Raw genomic sequence first — 18,411 nt, 5'->3', positions numbered from 1 at the left:
GAAACCAGGGAACAAAATATTGTAAATTGAAGAAGAAGAATAGAGTTAGTTGTGATCTTGTAAACAAAACTGCATAGGCAAGAAGTAATACGGATGGAGAAGGGATCTCTGAGGTGGTAATGTAACCCTATTTATAGAAGAGTCAAAATAGGGATTAGTGGTTTACATCACCACCTCAGCAATCCCTTCTCCATCCTTATTTATGTAGTTTTTTCATGATCACAACTAATGATCCTTGTTCAAATTCGTTTCCCAGTACCAATATTATAAAAAAAACTCATCTAATTGCATTAATTCTAACAACAAGATCCTACCATTGTATTGGACATAATGTATACAGACAAACACATAGCAAACATTATGAAAGTAAGTATTAACATTATTTTACAAAGATACATATAAACATACCTCAAAACACTGGCTGTACAGAACATATAAACCTTTGTCAGCCTTTTCAGCAAGCTGTCGTGACCTTTCAAAATGTTTCTCAAGGCTTTCTTTTGTATTAGCCCTACACATATACATACATATATATATATATATATATACATATCAGCTTAATATCTAATCTGTCATAGCAAACCAAATTACTATGTATAGAAACATAGATAATATATTCACCATTATTTAATTTTTATTAATTGTCCTTAAAATAATAATAAACATAAAAGTATTGTTACAGAAAAGATTATTTGTGACCGGATCTGCAAGAACTCCATATGTTAGAATTTCATTTTATTTTTACATCAAGACACACGGTAGTGTGTCGTGCGGCCCAAGAAGCCAGCGCGCCACACCGTGAGTATATTGACAGGAAGAAAGAAAACGTCATTTTCATACCTTTGTATCTTGGTGATACCTTATCCGATTGGAACCAAATTGCTACAGAGTTTCCCGCCAGCTAGGGGAGTCTACATTCCAAATTTGAAGGAAATCGCTCCAGCCATTTCCGAGATACGAGCTGCAAAAGTTTCGATTATTTTTTTTCATTTTTTTTCTTCTTCGTCTTTTCGCACACTTGCAAAAATTGCTATAAAACACAAACGCGTACACTGATCGCCTTGAAATTTGGCACACAGAAAGGGAGTCCAAAGGCGAATCCTAGTATCAAATTTGGTGCAAATCTGATAACGGTTCGGGAGTTATAACCGATTATTCGCGTAAAACAAGATCGATTTGTTGTCACGCCTACAGGGTAAACCGCTTCGTGGAATGAGTAGAAAATTTCTATGTAGATGGAGTAACCATCGTAGGAGTGCCTTTTGGTGGTTTGAAAGGAATCGAGATAAAGACCATGGAGATATAACACAAAACCCAACCTGTGTCACAATTACGCGATTGATTTTTATGAATAAAAAAGTATTAGTTTTTACGCCTACTAGGCAAACCGCTTAGAGCAATGAGCTGAAAATTGGTGTATAGTTGGAATAATCTTCATAGAAAGTCCTTGCAGTAGTACAGAAGAATCGGATTACAAACCACTCAGTTATGATTCAAAAGCCAACTCCTTGTAGCAAATGCGAGATCGAGATACTCTAATAGAACAGTCACCCTAATAGAGCATTCAGCAAATTTATTTACTCCATTGTAGAATTCTATTACATTACAAGTTATTCTGTAGGGAGTTCAGCTGCAAACAGTTAATCTTATAGACAGTTCAGCAAGAAGCAAGTCACCCTATAGAGAGTTCAGCTACAAATATATCACTGTAGTGATTCAGAACATTACAAGTCACACTGAAGAGAGTTCAGCTATAAACAAGTCATGTACCCTGTAGAGAGTTCGGCTACACTCTCTAGAGAATTCAGCTACAAACAAGTCACTGTGGAGAGAGTTCAGCTACAAAGAAACTACCCTGTAAAGAGTTCATCTATACAAACAAGTTACCCTATAGAGATCACCTGCAAACAAGTAACCCTGAAGAGAGTTCAGCTACAGACAAGTCACTTTATAGTTTATACAGTGTTCAGCTACAAGTAAGTCACTCTGTAGAAAATTCAGCTATAAGTAAGTCACTCTGTAGAGAATTCAGCTACAAACAAGTCACTCTGTAAAGAATTTGCTACAAGCAAGTCACCGTGTAGAGAGTTCAGCAACCAAAATACCACTCTGTAGAGAGATCAGCTAGAAACAAGAGAGAGCTCAGCTAGAAGAAGTCACCCTGTAGAGATCTCAGCTGCAAAGAAACCCTGTAGAGAGATCAACTACAAACAAATCACCCTGCAGAGCGTTCAGCTATAAACAAATCACCCTGTAGAAAGTTCAGGTACAAACAAATCACCCTATATACAGTTCAGCTACAAAAAAAATCACTCTGTAGAGAGTTCAGCTACAAAGAAACCATCTTGTAGAGAGTTCAGCTACAAACAAGTTACCCTACAGTAAGATCAGTTTGAAACAAGAGATTTCAGCTACAAACAAATCAACCTGTAGAGAGTTCAGCTATGAACAGATCACCCTGTAGAGAGTTCAGCTAGAAACGAGTTACTCTATAGAGAGATCAGCTAGAAACAAGTCACCCTGTAGAGATTTCAGCAACAAACAGATCAATCTGTAGATAGTTCAGCTAGATACAAGTCACCCTATAGAGAGATCAGCTAGAGGAAGTCACTTTGTAGAGAGATCAACTAGAAAAAAGTTGCCTTGTGGAGAGTTCAGTAACAAAGAAACCATCCAGTAGAGAGTTCAGCTACAAACAAATCACCCTGTAGAGAGTTCAGCTGCAAACAAATCAACCTGTATAGAGTTCAGTTACAAACAAATCAACCTGTAGAGAGATCAGCTCGAGGAAGTGACCTTGTAGAGAGATCAGCTAGAAACAAGTCACCTTGTAGAGAGTTCAGTGACAAAGAAATCGTCCTGTAGAGAGATCAGCTAGAAACAAGTCACCTTGTAGAGAGTTCAGTGACAAAGAAACCGTTCTGTAGAGAGATCAGCTAGAAACAAATCACCCTGTAGAGAGTTCAGCTACAAACAAATCACCCTGTAGATAGATCAGCTAGAAACTAGACACAATATAGGGAATTCAGTTACAAGCAAATCACCCTGTAGAGAGTTCGGCTACAAACAAATCAATCTGTAGAGAGATCAGCTAGAGGAGGTCACCTTGTAGAGAGATCAGCTAGAAACAAGTCACCTTGTAGAGAGTTCAGTGACAAAGAAACCATCCTGTAGAGAGATCAGCTACAAACAAAACACCTTGTAGAGACTTCAGCTACAAACAAATCAACCTGTAGAGATTTTTACAAACAAATTACCCATTGTAGAGAGATCAGCTACAACCAAATCACCCTGTAGAGAGATCAGCTACAAACAAATCACCCTGTAGAGAGATCAGCTACAATCAAATCACCCTGTGGAGAGATCAGCTAAAAACACATCACCCTGTAGAGAGTTCAGCTACAAATAAATCACCTTGTAGAGAGTTAAGCTACAAACAAATTACCCTGTAGAGAAATCAGCTACAAACAAATCACCTTGTAGAGAGTTCACTTACAAACAAATCTACCTGTAGAGATATCAGTTACAAACAAATCACCCCCTGTAGAGAGATCAGATTACCCTGTAGAGAGTTCAGCTACAAACAAATCACCCTGTGGAAAGTTCAGGTATAAAAAAATCACCCCGTAGATAGTTTTGATACAAACAAATCACCCTGTAGAGAGTTCAGCAAGATAAAAGTCACCCTGCAGAGAGATCAGGTCACCCTATAGAGAGGTCAGCTAGAAGAAGTCACCTTGTAGAGAGTTCAGCTACAAAGAACAGAGAGTTCAGCTAGAAACAAGTGACCCTATAGAGAGATCAGCTAGAAACAAATCACCCTGTAGAGAATTCAGCTACAAACAAATCACCCAGTAGAGATTCAGCTACAAACAGATCATCCTGTAGATAGTTCAGCTATAGATACAAGTCACCCTGTAGTAGCAGAAATCACCTTGTAAAGACCAGCTACAAAGAAACCTTGCATCCTGTAGAGAGTTCAGCTACAAACAAATCACCCTGTAGAGAGTTCAGCTATGAATAGATCACCCTGTAGATAGTTCAGCTATACAAGTCACCCTGTAGAGAGTTCAGCTACAAAGAAACCATCCTGTAGAGAGTTCAGCTACAAACAAATCACCCTGTAGAGTGTTCAGCTAGATAAAAGTCACCGTACAGAGAGATCAGGTCACCCTATAGAGAGATCAGCTAGAAGAAGTCACCTTGTAGAGAGTTCAGCTACAAAGAACACACTCTGTAGAGAGTTCAGCTGGAAACATGTTACTCTATAGATAGATCAGCTAGAAACAAGTCACCCTGTAGAGATTTCAGTTACAAACACATCATCCTGTAGATAGTTCAGCTAGATACAAGTCACATTGTAGAGAGATCAGCTAGAGGAAGTCATCTTGTAGAGAGATAATCTAAAACAGGTCACCTTGTAGAGAGTTCAGCTCCAAAGAACCCACTCTGTAGAAAGTTCAGCTACAAACAAGTTACCCTATATAGAGATTAGCTAGAAAGAAGCCTGTAGAAAGCTCGGCAACAATCAAATTACCTCGCAGAGAGTTCAGCTACAAACAAACCCCTTTATAGAGAGATGAGCTAGAAGCAAGTCACTTTGTAGAGAGGTCAGCTACAAAGAAACCATCCTGTAGTTCAGCTACATTTCAAGTCACCCAGTAGAGAGATCAGTTGCAAAGAAATTATCCTGTGGAGAATAATTGGCATTTAATAAATATATGTATATAATTTGTATAATTACTATATAATAGAATCAAAAATAGTTGAAGTATTAAAAATTGTCTTTAAGTTCTTTTCTTCTTCCTGTGGTAAAAAAAACAAAAAACAGATGGGTTAAAAAAGCCCCAAAGCCAGCCATAGGCCGGCTTTGCAATACACAAATACAAAAAGAAGTGATATCTAATTAAAAACAGCCAAGCTGTAAAAAAAGGTGCAGCCCCCAAAAAAGGCCATGGTGAAAAAAAGATGTGAAATCCAAGGTGGCGGCCAAGAAATGGCTGTGATGGTAGGTTAATGGCAAAAACTTTAATTACGACAATTCAGGTGAATTTGGTGCCGAATCCTAGTGGAGGAGGCAATGCAAATTCACCTGAATTGTCGTAATTAAATTTTTTGTCATTAACCTACCATCACAGCCATTTCTTGGCCACCACCTTGGATTTCACATCTTTTTTCACCATGGCCTTTTTTGGGGGCCGCACCTTTTTTTACAGCTTGGCTGTTTTTGATTAGATTTTCTTTATCTAAATAGCCAGAGGAATGGCCAACCAAAGTTTCATTTCTAGAAGCCAAGAACTTTCAAAGTTACAGTGCTACAAAATGGCATCATATGGTATGGTAGTACTGTATATTAAAAAGGATCACGGAGGTTTGGGCCTTCTGGCAAAAAAATACCTGGCAAAAAATATCACCCAAAAAACCAGTTTCACAATACCATCCTGGTGCCTTGGTAGTATTGGTTAAGTATAACCAAGCCCAGAAGTGCCTTCAGTACGACTCTAAATGCTTCCAATAGATTGCTACAAAATTAAGATAAATTGTTCAATGAAATTTTCTACTGACTAACTGCCATCAGGCAGGCAAGCGAAACTCGATAACGGCTAAGGTTATGGGCTTAATTTTGTCACTGTTTGACGTCGCTTCATCCTGAGACATGCCTTTGGTATACCGTAGTACGTACAATGCATGCATCATGGACTTACCTTTGTCTTCCTTTGCTGAATTCCCAAAGTGTCTATTTGCAGTCGCGCAATGCATGGCTTCTCTACGTTTGTAATAGGGAAGTGTCCATATTTCTTGTGGTGACTGGATTGATTGTGGAGGTGCTTCTCTTATTGTTCTTCCGTTTGTAGCACTGTGTAACGGGCTGAACATGGCTGAAAGCGAAGCATAATGACCACTTTACTTTCGAGTCAGTAATTGATAGCTGATGCACACGTTCAGACAAAACATTAACCCTGATGCCATCCTTTTTTTGATGCAGTATGCGCAGGCTCACCAGTCATAAAAAAAGTTAACAAACAAGAATAAGGAAAAATTATGACTTTTAAGTTCAATTAGGGATCATAGAAAAAAAGTAGGGAAACAAGGGAGGTTGCCTACACCTGCAGATATACTAGTTAGCATTTAATTCCTAATTTAGTCATGGGTATAGACTGAAGTAGGGATTAAATGCTTATTAGTATATGTGACCCGCTGAATGAAAACAGGCCATTTTCACAAAATTCTATTTTGCTATAAAAATGTATTGAAATAAACTGGGTAAAAATATGCATGCTACATAAAAATTTTATGCACGTTTCAATCGCTTCGTTATGTACCAAAATGAAGCTCAAATCACTAAAACCTATACATCACCAAATTCTCCTGTTCATTGGAAGTATGAAACGTTTTCTTTCATGTTCGTAGAGTGTACCATATGTGAGTTATGGGCGCTTATTCACGATGCAGTAGAAATAAAGTTTACCATCGTCATTTAATTGCTGAAATGGCCATCTTCTTTGTCCACACAGAGACATACACAAAAAACATTATACCTTGATTGATGGGCCAGTTCATGGTGAACAGGTTGAGCCACTTCGTAGCTTGTTTCAGTCGTGAGTTATGATCGATTTAATAAGCACCTGTATTTTATTTGCTGTTTAAATCGAGTTTATTCCTGTTCCAATTGTCTATCGCTATAACTCCAAGACTATTCATCACAAAAGCCTGAAACTTTAGGCTGTCCATTCCTTTGTTACTATAGATAACAGAGAAGCAATAAAATGGAATTCAAGGAATGTGCAAAAACGGATAGTTTTTGCTCAGCGGGTCACATAACTGCAGGTGTAGGCGACCTCCCTTGCATCCCTACTTTTTCTTTCTATGATCCCTAGTCAAACTTAAAATTCTAATATTCCCTTATACTTATCTAAATAGCCAAAGGAATGGCCAACTAAAGCTTTAGCTCGAGAAGCCAAGAACTTTCAAAGTTACAGTGCTACATAATGGCAACAACAGGAAAATCGATTTGTACTGTGACAATACAGAAAATAAACTACAAGCATGCAATCAAGCGGTCATAGCATACATATGAAGAGTGAAGACAAAAATGTGAGAAAAAATGATAACAAACCACCTGTCCAATGTGAGGCAGAATAATGCTCACACCTTCCATCTCCTTGGGAGCACTGACATGAAACAAAGATTATCGAACACCTCTTGCCTTGGAGATGATGAATGATGCTACCAAGTTTTTTTGCTGTTATCACCTTCCTTCATCTTGAAATAAGTGCTCAAAAATTTACAGATTTTTTTCAATTTCAAAAATATTTTATCCATTGCATTCTACTGAAAATTAGGCTTGCACCAATATTTGGGTTTCTTGCATATTTTGTATATAATTACAACAGCTTTCGTAAAACTTGTTTTGAATACTAACAATATGTTGCAAATGATGAAACTTTAAATGTTCATCTACCAAACATTTATACTCCAATTAAGTCTGCTACCATTTGGTGCTCTCTCTATCCAGGGCACAGGCAAGAAATATATACTTGCACAACTATGGAGGATGAAGCCAGAAAATCAGGCAAGAAACATCGTAACACTCTATTAAGTTAGTGTACTGCAGCCATATGTGACCCGTTGAGCAAAATCCGGTCATTTTTGCACATTCCCCAAATTCCATTTTATTACTTCTCTGTTATCTAAAGAGTGGAGAGCCAAAGTTTCAGCCTTTTGTGATAAATAATCTTGGAGTTATATATGTTAAACAGTTAGAACAGGAATAAATCAGCAACAACATGGCAAACAAATTACAGGTGCTTATTAAATTGATCAAGCATCTCTCTAGGTGGACAAAGAAGAAGATAACCTCATTGCCCATACAAATTTTTAGTCCCATACACCACATGGTTTCTGATTTATACCCACAAATGTTTTGAATACTTCATGAATAATCCGACAAGTGGATGTGTTACAATCATCTCTCAATAGCACCTTGACATATTATTTTGAAATACGTGTCAAACAATTTTAGTATTACACTTTTTTTTCAAGGTCTCTCGACAAAAACCTGTAATATTATCTGATTTGCTAAAATAGTGTGGTGTGTTTCTATTGGAAGTACATGTCTGATGACAACTAGTGTTACCATAGTGATAGATTTCTCATAGCAACAATATGATTACTTAGCAATGGTTGCTAAGTAACTGTTGCTAAGGTAAATGTCACTTTGGGATCAAAGCAATGGTTGCTAAGTGTGATCGGTCTTTTGCAGTGGTTATTTTTTGAATTTCTGTTGCTTAGTTACAGCTTCTATGGTTGTTGGATTAATTTTTAATAGGACGGATGGCTGTGGTATTCGGGATTAACAATTCTCACATTGACTTGAAGGAAATAGTGCTTGGCTTCACCTCATACTATTTTACTCCTTCTTGTTTACAATGCTTGCACTATTAATATATTACATACACAAATTGGTCATCTATAAAAGTGGTCCAAATGCATGTGTACCATTAAAATGGGACTGTGAACAAGTATCCTACATGTAGGTGTCCACTGTTCAGGGTGTCCTATTTGAGGAGTTCTATTGTATCAATGTAACCACACATGGAACTTAAACACTGTAGTGTGGAGTGGGCCTACATCATATATAAGTGCACTGTGGTGGGACTTGACTTAATAAAGAAGGTACGAAAAGAAGGTAAAATGCTCACATGTTTGTGGACACATGGTAGGTCTATTTAGAAGTCTACCTGTCTAATCAAGACCATTCGTGGCTGCATTGTAACATTAACGTCCAGCTAAAGCAACAGTAGTGGTCTTTCAATACAGGCGGTCACTAATACAGGTTACACTGTACTTGTACACCTCAATTGTGTAAGAAATAACTTGGCATTACCTAGTCGGACAAAATTTCATCCCATATACCACAGCATATCTCTTGAACCTGTAGCAGCATCATCAAATCACCTATTTAATTATAATACAGTACTTTATGGAAACCTGGCAACTACCGGACAACGGAAGCCTGCATACGTCAAGAAGCCATATTAGCTGGAAGTCAACAGACGTCATAGACTGAACTAATGCATACACCTCACTTAGATCATTTTTTATGTATAGTATCGCTTAGTAACCGCTTTTGTATAAATATGTTGTACCCATTGTCATTGCTAGTGTGTGGTGTTAAGACTTATCTTAAGTAGTGAAACATGTCCTACATTAGTGACCCTGACGATTGATATCAACTTCGATAGCTGCAACAAATTGAGATGACTAGTAGTGGTGAACACGTTTCCCCCCAAGTGGACGACCTAGCAGAGCAACCTCCCACCGCTCACATTGCTGCAGTACAGATCAAACTACCTCCCTTCTGGCCGAAGGATCCTGAATTGTGGCTTGCACAGATTGAGGCCCAGTTTAGCACTCGGGGCATCACCGTATCCAAGACTAAATTCGACCACATCGTCTCTTGTTTGTCCCCAGAGTTCGCCACTGAGGTACGAGACCTCCTCCTGCATCCTCCTTCTGAGAATCCCTATGAGATGCTGAAGGAACAGCTAACCAAGCAGATGTCTGATTCCGAACAACGTCGAATCAAGGAGCCACTCTCAGCGGAGGAAATAGGGGATCGCAAGCCCACCCAGGTCCTGCAGAGGATTCAGCAACTGTTAGGTGGTATGGCAGCTACCATGGATGACACCTTGATAAGGGAACTCTTCCTATTACGCCTACTACCAAACGTCAGGATGGTGCTCACCCCATCTGCCAGTGCCCTCAATCTCAACCAGCTAGCTGAATTAACTGACAGGATCGTAGAGGCCTCTACTATCTCCGCAGTAAATCAAGACACCACCACTCAGCTGGCTGACCAAGTCACCCAACTTGCAGAGTGACTGGACACCCTTGCTAGTCAGATGGCCAGCACCATCAGCCAATTAACAAGACGACCTCACTCACCAAGCCCTGGCAGATCTCTATCCATCGACAATCGTTCTCTTCATCCAGGAATGATGACGGTCTATGCTACTACCACCGGAAATTTGGTGACCGAGCCAGAAACTGTCAACCCCCCTGCAAGCAGGCGGGAAATGACTAGGCCTCTCACTTTCGGTGACAAGTGAGGTTGGCCACCCAACCAGTCACCTAATGTTTATCACTGATGGCAATTCTGGCCACCGCTTCCTGGTTGACACCGGTGCGGAGGTGAGTGTTATCCCTCCAACCCCAGCTGAGCAGAAGCACAAACAAGATGGCCTAGGTCTTCAAGCAGTGAACGGCTCATCAATCTCAACCTTTGGGACACGCTCCCTTACGCTTGATCTGGGCCTACGACACACGTTCAGATGGGTTTTTGTCATCGCCGACATTCAGATGCCCATCCTGGGTGCAGATTTCCTCAGAGAGTATGGACTGCTGGTCAACATGCAACACGCCCGCCTTATGGACACAACGATGTCACTACAGACAACAGGTACTATTTCACATATTGTGTAACCCAGTCCGTCTCTCCCACAGCACAGCAACACTGAATATGACACCTTACTGGCTGAATTCCCCTCAGTGACTAGGCCATGCACTTCATCCTGGGCAGTGCTACACAATGTCACCTATCACATCAGCACTACAGACCCTTCTGTTCACGCCAGAGCTCGACGCCTACCACCGGACAGTCTCCGCATTGCTAGGCACGAGTTCGAGCACATGATGGAGCAAGGAATCATACAACCATCTGACAGCCAATGGTCATCGCCACTACATATGGTTCCCAAGAAGACCCCAGGAGACTGGCAACCTTGCAGTGACTACCGGGCTCTGAATAGAGTGACCATTCCTGATCGGTATCCTATACCTCACATACAGGATTTCACTGCCACACTTCATGGCACCACCATTTTGGTGCGTGCCTACTACCAGATCCCTGTGGAGCCATCTGACATGGCAAAGACCGCTATCACCACACTGTTTGGCTTATTTGAGTTTCGATGGATGCCATTCGGGCTTAGAAACGCAGCACAAACATTCCAACGTTTTATGAACCAAGTGCTCCGCGGTTTAGAATTTTGCTACGCCTACATCGATGACGTATTAATTGCAAGCCACACCCCCGAAGAGCACAAAGCCCATTTGCGTCTAGTACTGCAAAGATTCGAACAGTATGGTATCCTAATCAACCCCGCAAAATGTGTATGTTGTTAGTGAACTGCACTTTTTAGGCCACCACGTCACTCGGTCTGGTGTGTCCCCACTACCCCAACAAGTGCAGAGTATCAGAGGGTTCCCACAACCAACTACATTGTGCAAGCTATGTGAATTCCTTGGCTTAGTGAATTTTTACCACAGATTCATTCCAAGATGTGCTACTATTTTAACTCCGTTGAACACAATGCTCAAGTCAATGGCACCCAACAACCGTGAGCTACAATGAATCGCACAAGCCACTGCCACTTTTCAAGAGATCAAGGAAGCACTAGCCAATGCCACCATTCTGGTACACCCTCAGCCTGACGCCCCTGTCAATATCATGACTGATGCATCAGACATTGCTATTGGGGCTGTCCTCCAACAGTACCTGGGTGGTCAGTGGTGCCCGTTATCCTACTTCTCAAGAAAGCTATCACAAACAGAGCAGCGGTACAGCACATTTGACTGCGGACTCCTTGTCGTTTACTGTGCTATTCGTCACTTTAGGCATTTCCTTGAAGCATGAGAGTTTCATGTTCTTACCGACCACAAGCCTCTAATTCACAGCTTGCATTCAAAGCCAGACAGACATTCTCCTCGACACGTTTGTCACCTAGATTTCATTTCGCAGTTTACCAGTGACATCCGCCATGTTGCTGGACAAGGGAACCCTGTGGCAGACGCTCTTTCCCGCATGGAAGCCAATGTTGTCTCGCTGGATTCAACTGCCAAAGTTGATTTCCAAGCAATGGCTAAGGCTCAACCTGATATCATCACTCTGCGGTCTATGCAGTCAGAAGACAACTCCTTGCACTTTGCTAAAGTTTCCTTGCCCATGTGTACAGAACAACGTCTTCGCGATACTTCTACGGGAAAACAATGCCCTTATGTACCAGAGAACTTTCGACGCACTGTATTCAACTCACTACACAACATCGTACATCCTGGTATACAAGCCACACAACAACTTGTCTCTTCCCGTTTCTTCTGGCCAGGAATGAACAAAGACCTTCGCAGCTGGGCTAAAACTTGCCTTCAATGTCAATGTTCTAAGGTACACCGGCATACAGTGACACCTTTAGCTAGTTTTAATACACCTGACATATGTTTCGATCACGTGCACATTGATCTTGTAGGTCCTTTGCCAGTCTCACAGGGCTGCACATACTTACTCACATGTGTTGATAGGTTCACACGTTGGCCAGAAGCTTTTCCTATCCCAGACAGCACAGCAGACACCGTCGCACACACCTTCGTCAATGGTTGGGTCTCATGATTTGGCGTACCCTCCACTACTACAACTGATCGGGGTCAACAGTTCGAATCGTACTTATGGGCACAGCTCATGAACCTCCTGGGTACCAACAGAATCCGCACAACAGCGTACCACCCTATTGCCAATGGCCTGGTGGAACGTTTCCACCGCCATTTGAAAGGAGCGCTAAAGTGCGTATCAGACCCCACCCATTGGATGAAAGCCCTTCCTCTCATTCTCCTTGGCATACGTACAACAATCAAGCAAGACCTAAAGTGCACAGCAGCTGAGCTAGTTTATGGCACTATGCTACGTCTGCCAGGAGAATTCTTTCAAGCACACACTACACACATCACTGACCCTACATCCTACAAAACACAGCTGAAGACAGTCATGGAGAAGCTTCGCCCACATTTATCCCGACAATACCAACACGGGAAGACCTACATCAATAAGGATATTCACACTTGTCCCTTTGTCTTTGTGAGAAATGACACCGTCAAGCGACCACTCCAGCACCCCTAGATGGACCCTTCAAAGTTCTTAATAGGACAGCCAAACACTTTACCCTGGACATTGCTGGAAAGAAGAAAGTTATTTCGCTAGATCTCCTGAAGCCAGCCTACCTAGATGACAGTCTACCATCTACCAATGATGCCACCGATGATACCACCCCAATCATGACATCAACACTACCAGCCAAACCAACAACACAGATCAAGCAACCAACATCTACAGCTCCACCTCCAGCTACTTCCTCATCCAAGCACAACTCTCCTCGCACCACAAGATCTGGCTGTCGTGTCCACTGGCCCCGTAAACTTGCAGAATATCGATTGTTCACGTGATCGCTCACTGGAGGGGGAGTATTGTAGCACCATCATCAAATCACCTATTTAATTATAATACAGTACTTTATGGAAACCTGGCAACTACCGGACAACGGAAGCCTGCATATGTCAAGAAGTCATATTAGCAGGAAGTCAACAGACGTCATAGACTGAACTAATGCATACACCTCACTTAGATCATTTTTTATGTATAGTATCGCTTAGTAACCGCTTTTGTATAAATATGTTGTACCCATTGTCATTGCTAGTGTGTGGTGTTAAGACTTATCTTAAGTAGCGAAACATATCGTACAAACCCATTATGGTACCCCCATAAAAGTTTTATTAAACATAGACCATGACAAAATGACTATTCAGAATTAATGAAGTTTAAGATCTTAAACTAAGTTAATGTGGGTAGGGCTGCAGTTAAACAGTAATCCATCAGTTCAGTGAGTCAGTGTCGCTAATAGACAAATTTCATAATGAAAAATTCAACCGTTGCCCCTAGCAACCTAAATTTTACATTATTTGTAGGTGTCAATGTCTTAAGTCACTTCTCCAAGTTTTAAAAGGATAGCATAAATAAGTCATGAGATATGACATTAACATGTTGGTTGCTGGGGCCCACCCCTGGGAATAGTGGCAACCGCCACCATTTATAGAGGATTAAATTACACATATGTGCTCATATATATAATACATTTATTTACCTAGCTATCCACCTTTCCGTCGCACCATGCTCTACATTGTCTACTCTTTTTCCTAATGCTAATCACATAATATTTTCCCACAAAGCCAGTAGTGTACGTGACAATACACAAGTTCAATAATCATGCAACAAGAATACAATGATACCATAATAGCAAGTAAGATTATATCTACATGAGATCGTGCATGACATGACAATATATATATATATATAGATCATATAATATGTGATATAGAGAGGATGAGTTTGGATGAATAATGGGCAACTGAGGAAATCATAGGGCGGGCAGTAAGTTCTTCCATAAATAGGGTAGATGAATGAACATAGCATTTGCAAGTGATGATAGCAAACCGCTAAGACATGTCAAATCGCAGCAATTGATCACTAGCAAGCAAAATGACAGACCAAGCTATGTCATGAACATTAACATTGGCATCAATTGATAAAGCATTACAGCTACATAACTAGCATCTAATTCACCCAAATTTCTCCAAATTTCCCTAGTTGCCCAAGCTTGCTGTACCCCACATATAAAATTATAATAGTACACAGACAGTAATATTATTGTAGTTATAATAACCACACATAGCACAAGTATGCATGAAGTATATGACACATCCCGATGGTATATAGAAAATTACGACAATACTAAATGAGAATACAACTAAGTGAGCCTGTATGCGTACCGATAGCGGTAAGCATCTTACCAAGCAGAGTTTTTGTAGGACCAGCAGGGACTAATGCCTGAGAACCTGTGAGTACCGAGGAGTGTGCAGGTATAGCAGAAGTATAAAGGAGTGTGTAAATATGATATGAATGCAATGTACACAGTAGGCCTGTCAATTGATTGTATGCGAGTGTCGACTACCTGTATGCAGCAACAAATGCATGCATATATTAGTGAGCATTAAGTGACTTTGCAAATACTGATATGCATTTTTGCAAGCATGTAAGCAGAACATAAATGTAAAAGCCCATAAGCAGCAGCAACAGTTGTATTCCAAGTCTGAATACAGCCAAGTACTATACATACAGACATTGGTAAGCACGAGTAAACTTGCAATTAGAGCTAAAGAGGTTACTTATGTAGTATAAAAGCTTGCAATGATTTTAGACATGTAGCAGTTTATATTGTATGCAGATGCTTTCAAGTTTAAAGTACAAGAGTACTCTTGTGCACACAGACACTATGTACTGACAAAGGCAAGTGCAACTGACGATTGGAGGTATGTACCCCCAACACAAGCTGGTAAATGTTGATATACGCACCCAGCCTCCTACCTGCATGCAGCCACCAATGAACATGCATATGCCTGAGCATGGAGCATGCCTTCGAAAGCAACAGCCATTGAGCTATATAGGTATGCAACAGTTGGTGTATACTGGAGATATTACAAGTTACATTAGCAACTGAACGAAATATTTAATTGCATAATAACGTAGATAGGTTGCAGAGGTATGGAAAGCTTGTAAAGGGACCCTAGACAATGACACCTATCCTACTGTTAAACCAGGGAAAGGAAACCCTATAGTAAGGTGTTATTATATACATGGAGAAGGGATGTGCAACCTTGGTGTAGATATGCGCACCTCCTAACTGCCTGTAGCGACCAATGGACTTACATATGCACGGGCACGGAGCAAGCCTGCAGAGAGTAATACAGCTGAAGTGCAGTGGTCACATATGCATGTTCAACAACAGAAAGTTACTGCAATGTGACTAACCGGTGGCAATTTCACGTAAAGGTGGAAATGGAATAACCCAAGCACGTCTAAGAGTTGCCATGCTTAAGGAGATAATAGTATTACTAAAGAAAAAACACTTTTGACCATAGAGATGTATACAAATACCCACCAGGTACATAATTAATAGCATAGAGTGGGGGAGGGTTGGTGTAGAAGGGATTGGAGAGTGGTTACACACTTGTAGTAGGTCAATCATGGAAGTATAATGATGTCAGTGACAGTGGCAGTAATGATAATGCATGAGCTAGTAAGATTAGAGTGGGATTAGACAATTGAGGTGGTCACTAAATAGTGTAGCAGTCGCATAAGCATGGTATATACTACATGAAAGCAACAGTTAGGACATGCCTGTCCGCAGAAGCAGTGATAACTTGCAAGGCTATAGTGAAGAGCATGCATGCAGTGGAAGCAATACTAGCAATGAAACAGTAGAAGTAAATTACTTGCGGCAGAGTTGTAGTTCAATAGTAGTGGCAACAGTAATAGCAGACATGCAGGAGCCATAAAATTCATGCAGCAGCGCTTTGGTATATCATGAGGTTGTATATCATGCAGCAGCAAGAGCATCGCACAGTACTCCGCTAGTCTCCGCACTCTCGGTAGATCATGCAATAGTGGCACCCTTAAGCTCACAGCAGTGATTACATTTACATGGCCACAAGAATGTTTCATTAAGTGGCGATAATTCTTTTTTTGTGCTGGGGCCATGATATACATGCAGCAGCCACAAATGGAATTGGGCAACTGAGGGGATCAGGTTGGAGTCACTAGACGCCGTAGTAGCCATACTAGGGCAGTATTGCATATCGACCAATTGATGTCTGGACTATATACGCTTTAATGGAAGCAGTAATAATGGTGGTAACATGCATGTGGTAGATGTAATCTTCACGTAACGTCATCCTCAGAGCGATAGCAGTAGTGACAATAATATTCATACAGCAGCAGCAGTAATAGCATTCTTGCAGCAGCGATAACATTCATGCAGCAGCACTCTCAGTGCAATAGCAGCAGCAATAGCAATATTCATGCAGCAGCAATAGCAATATTCATGCAGCAGCACCTTCAGTGCAATAGCAGCAGCAATAGCAATACTCATGCAGCACCCTCAGTGCAATAGCAGCAGCAGCAGCAATACTCATGCAGCACCCTCAGTGCAATAATAGCAGCAGCAGCAAGCAGCAGCAGCAGCAAGCAGCAGCAGCAAGCAGCAGCAGCAGCAGCAGCAAGCAGCAGCAGCAGCAAGCAGCAGCAGCAGCAAGCAGCAATACCACATTCACTTGATTAAACACCGCACCTTTAATAGTCGCAGCACTTGAGTGGTCCCACAATCAATTGTGAAAATAATGGCTTAAACATTGTTCACGAGAATCGAGTGGTAGTCGAGTTTGAATAGTCGCCGCATCGATTTTTGGAAATAAGGTAATAAACGTCGTTGCATTTAATCAAGTAAATACAGTATCTAATCCAAAACAGCCAAGCTGTAAAAAAAGTGTGCGGCCCTCAGAAAGGCTATGGTGAAAAAAGATGTGAAATCCAAGGTGGCGGCCAAGAAATGGCTGTGATGGTAGGTTAATGGTAAAAATTTTAATAACGACAATTCAGGTGAATTTTTGTGCCACTTCACAAAATTTACCTAAATTGTCATTATTAAAATTTTTACCATTAACCTACCATCACAGCCATTTCTTGGCCGCCACCTTGGATTTCACATCTTTTTTCACCATAGCCTTTCTGAGGGCCACACACTTTTTTTACAGCTTGGCTGTTTTGGATTAGATTTCATTTCTTTTTGTATTTGTATACCCCAAAGCCGGCCTATGGCCAGCTTTGGGACTTTTTTAACCTATGTTTTTTTCTTTACTACAGGAAGAAGAAAAGATGAAGTAGATGTACTTTAAATAGTTTATCAGTAAATGTACAAATTATATATACTGTATAATACATATGTGACCGGATTTGCGAAAAGGGGTCTTCCACACACATCCAATTTGCCAACTTTGACAATTGATAACTTCAGATTGGAAAGAGCTATTGCCTTGAGGTTTGGACAGTGGTGAGCACCACTATAGCTGAATACATGGTGAAATTTTCAGGTTAATATGTTACTTGAACACTGAGTTATGGTCTCCAACGTTTATGGAATTGGATGTGTGTGGAAGACCCCTTTTCGCAAATCCGGTCACATAATATTATATTGATTACAGAAATTTCCATGGTGGTTTCTTTGTAACTGAACACTCTACAAGGTGACTTCTTCTAATTGCTCTCTCTACAGGGTGAATTGATTGTAGCTGAACAATCTACAAGGTAACTTCTTCTAGCTGATCTCTCTATAGGGTGATGTGTTTGTAGCTGAATTCTGTATAGGTGATTTGTTTGCAGCTGAGCTCTTTACTGAATGGTTTCTTTGTAGCTGAACTCTCTAAAAGGTAACTTCTTCTAACTGATCTTTCTACAGGGCAATTTGTTTCTGGCAGAATTTTCTACAGGGTGATTTCTTTGCAGCTGAACTCTCTACATGGTGGTTTCTTTGTAGCTGAACTCTCTACAAGGTAATTTCTTCTAGCTGATCTCTCTACGGGGAGATTTGTTTGTAGCTGAACTATCTACAAGGTAACTTCTTATAGCTGATCTCTCTACAGGGTGATTTGTTCGTAGTTGAATTCTGTACAGGTGATTTGTTTGCAGCTGGG

The 18,411-nt window shown here is 40.8% G+C and overlaps 1 protein-coding gene across 1 annotated transcript in view; it reads right to left on the bottom strand.

Annotated features, from left to right (window-relative positions):
- The window catches only part of LOC136250635 (E3 ubiquitin-protein ligase rnf213-alpha-like), a 486,640-nt gene that overhangs the window by 67,287 nt on the left and 400,942 nt on the right, over positions 1–18,411 (bottom strand). The window contains exon 77 of the mRNA XM_066042860.1: positions 409–511. Coding sequence (XP_065898932.1) covers positions 409–511 — 103 coding nt within the window. The remainder of the gene's footprint in view (positions 1–408; positions 512–18,411) is intronic.

This window comes from Dysidea avara, chromosome 3 (assembly GCF_963678975.1).
Source record: "Dysidea avara chromosome 3, odDysAvar1.4, whole genome shotgun sequence".
NCBI lineage: Eukaryota > Metazoa > Porifera > Demospongiae > Dictyoceratida > Dysideidae > Dysidea > Dysidea avara.
This window is presented reverse-complemented; position numbering and strand designations above follow the sequence as displayed.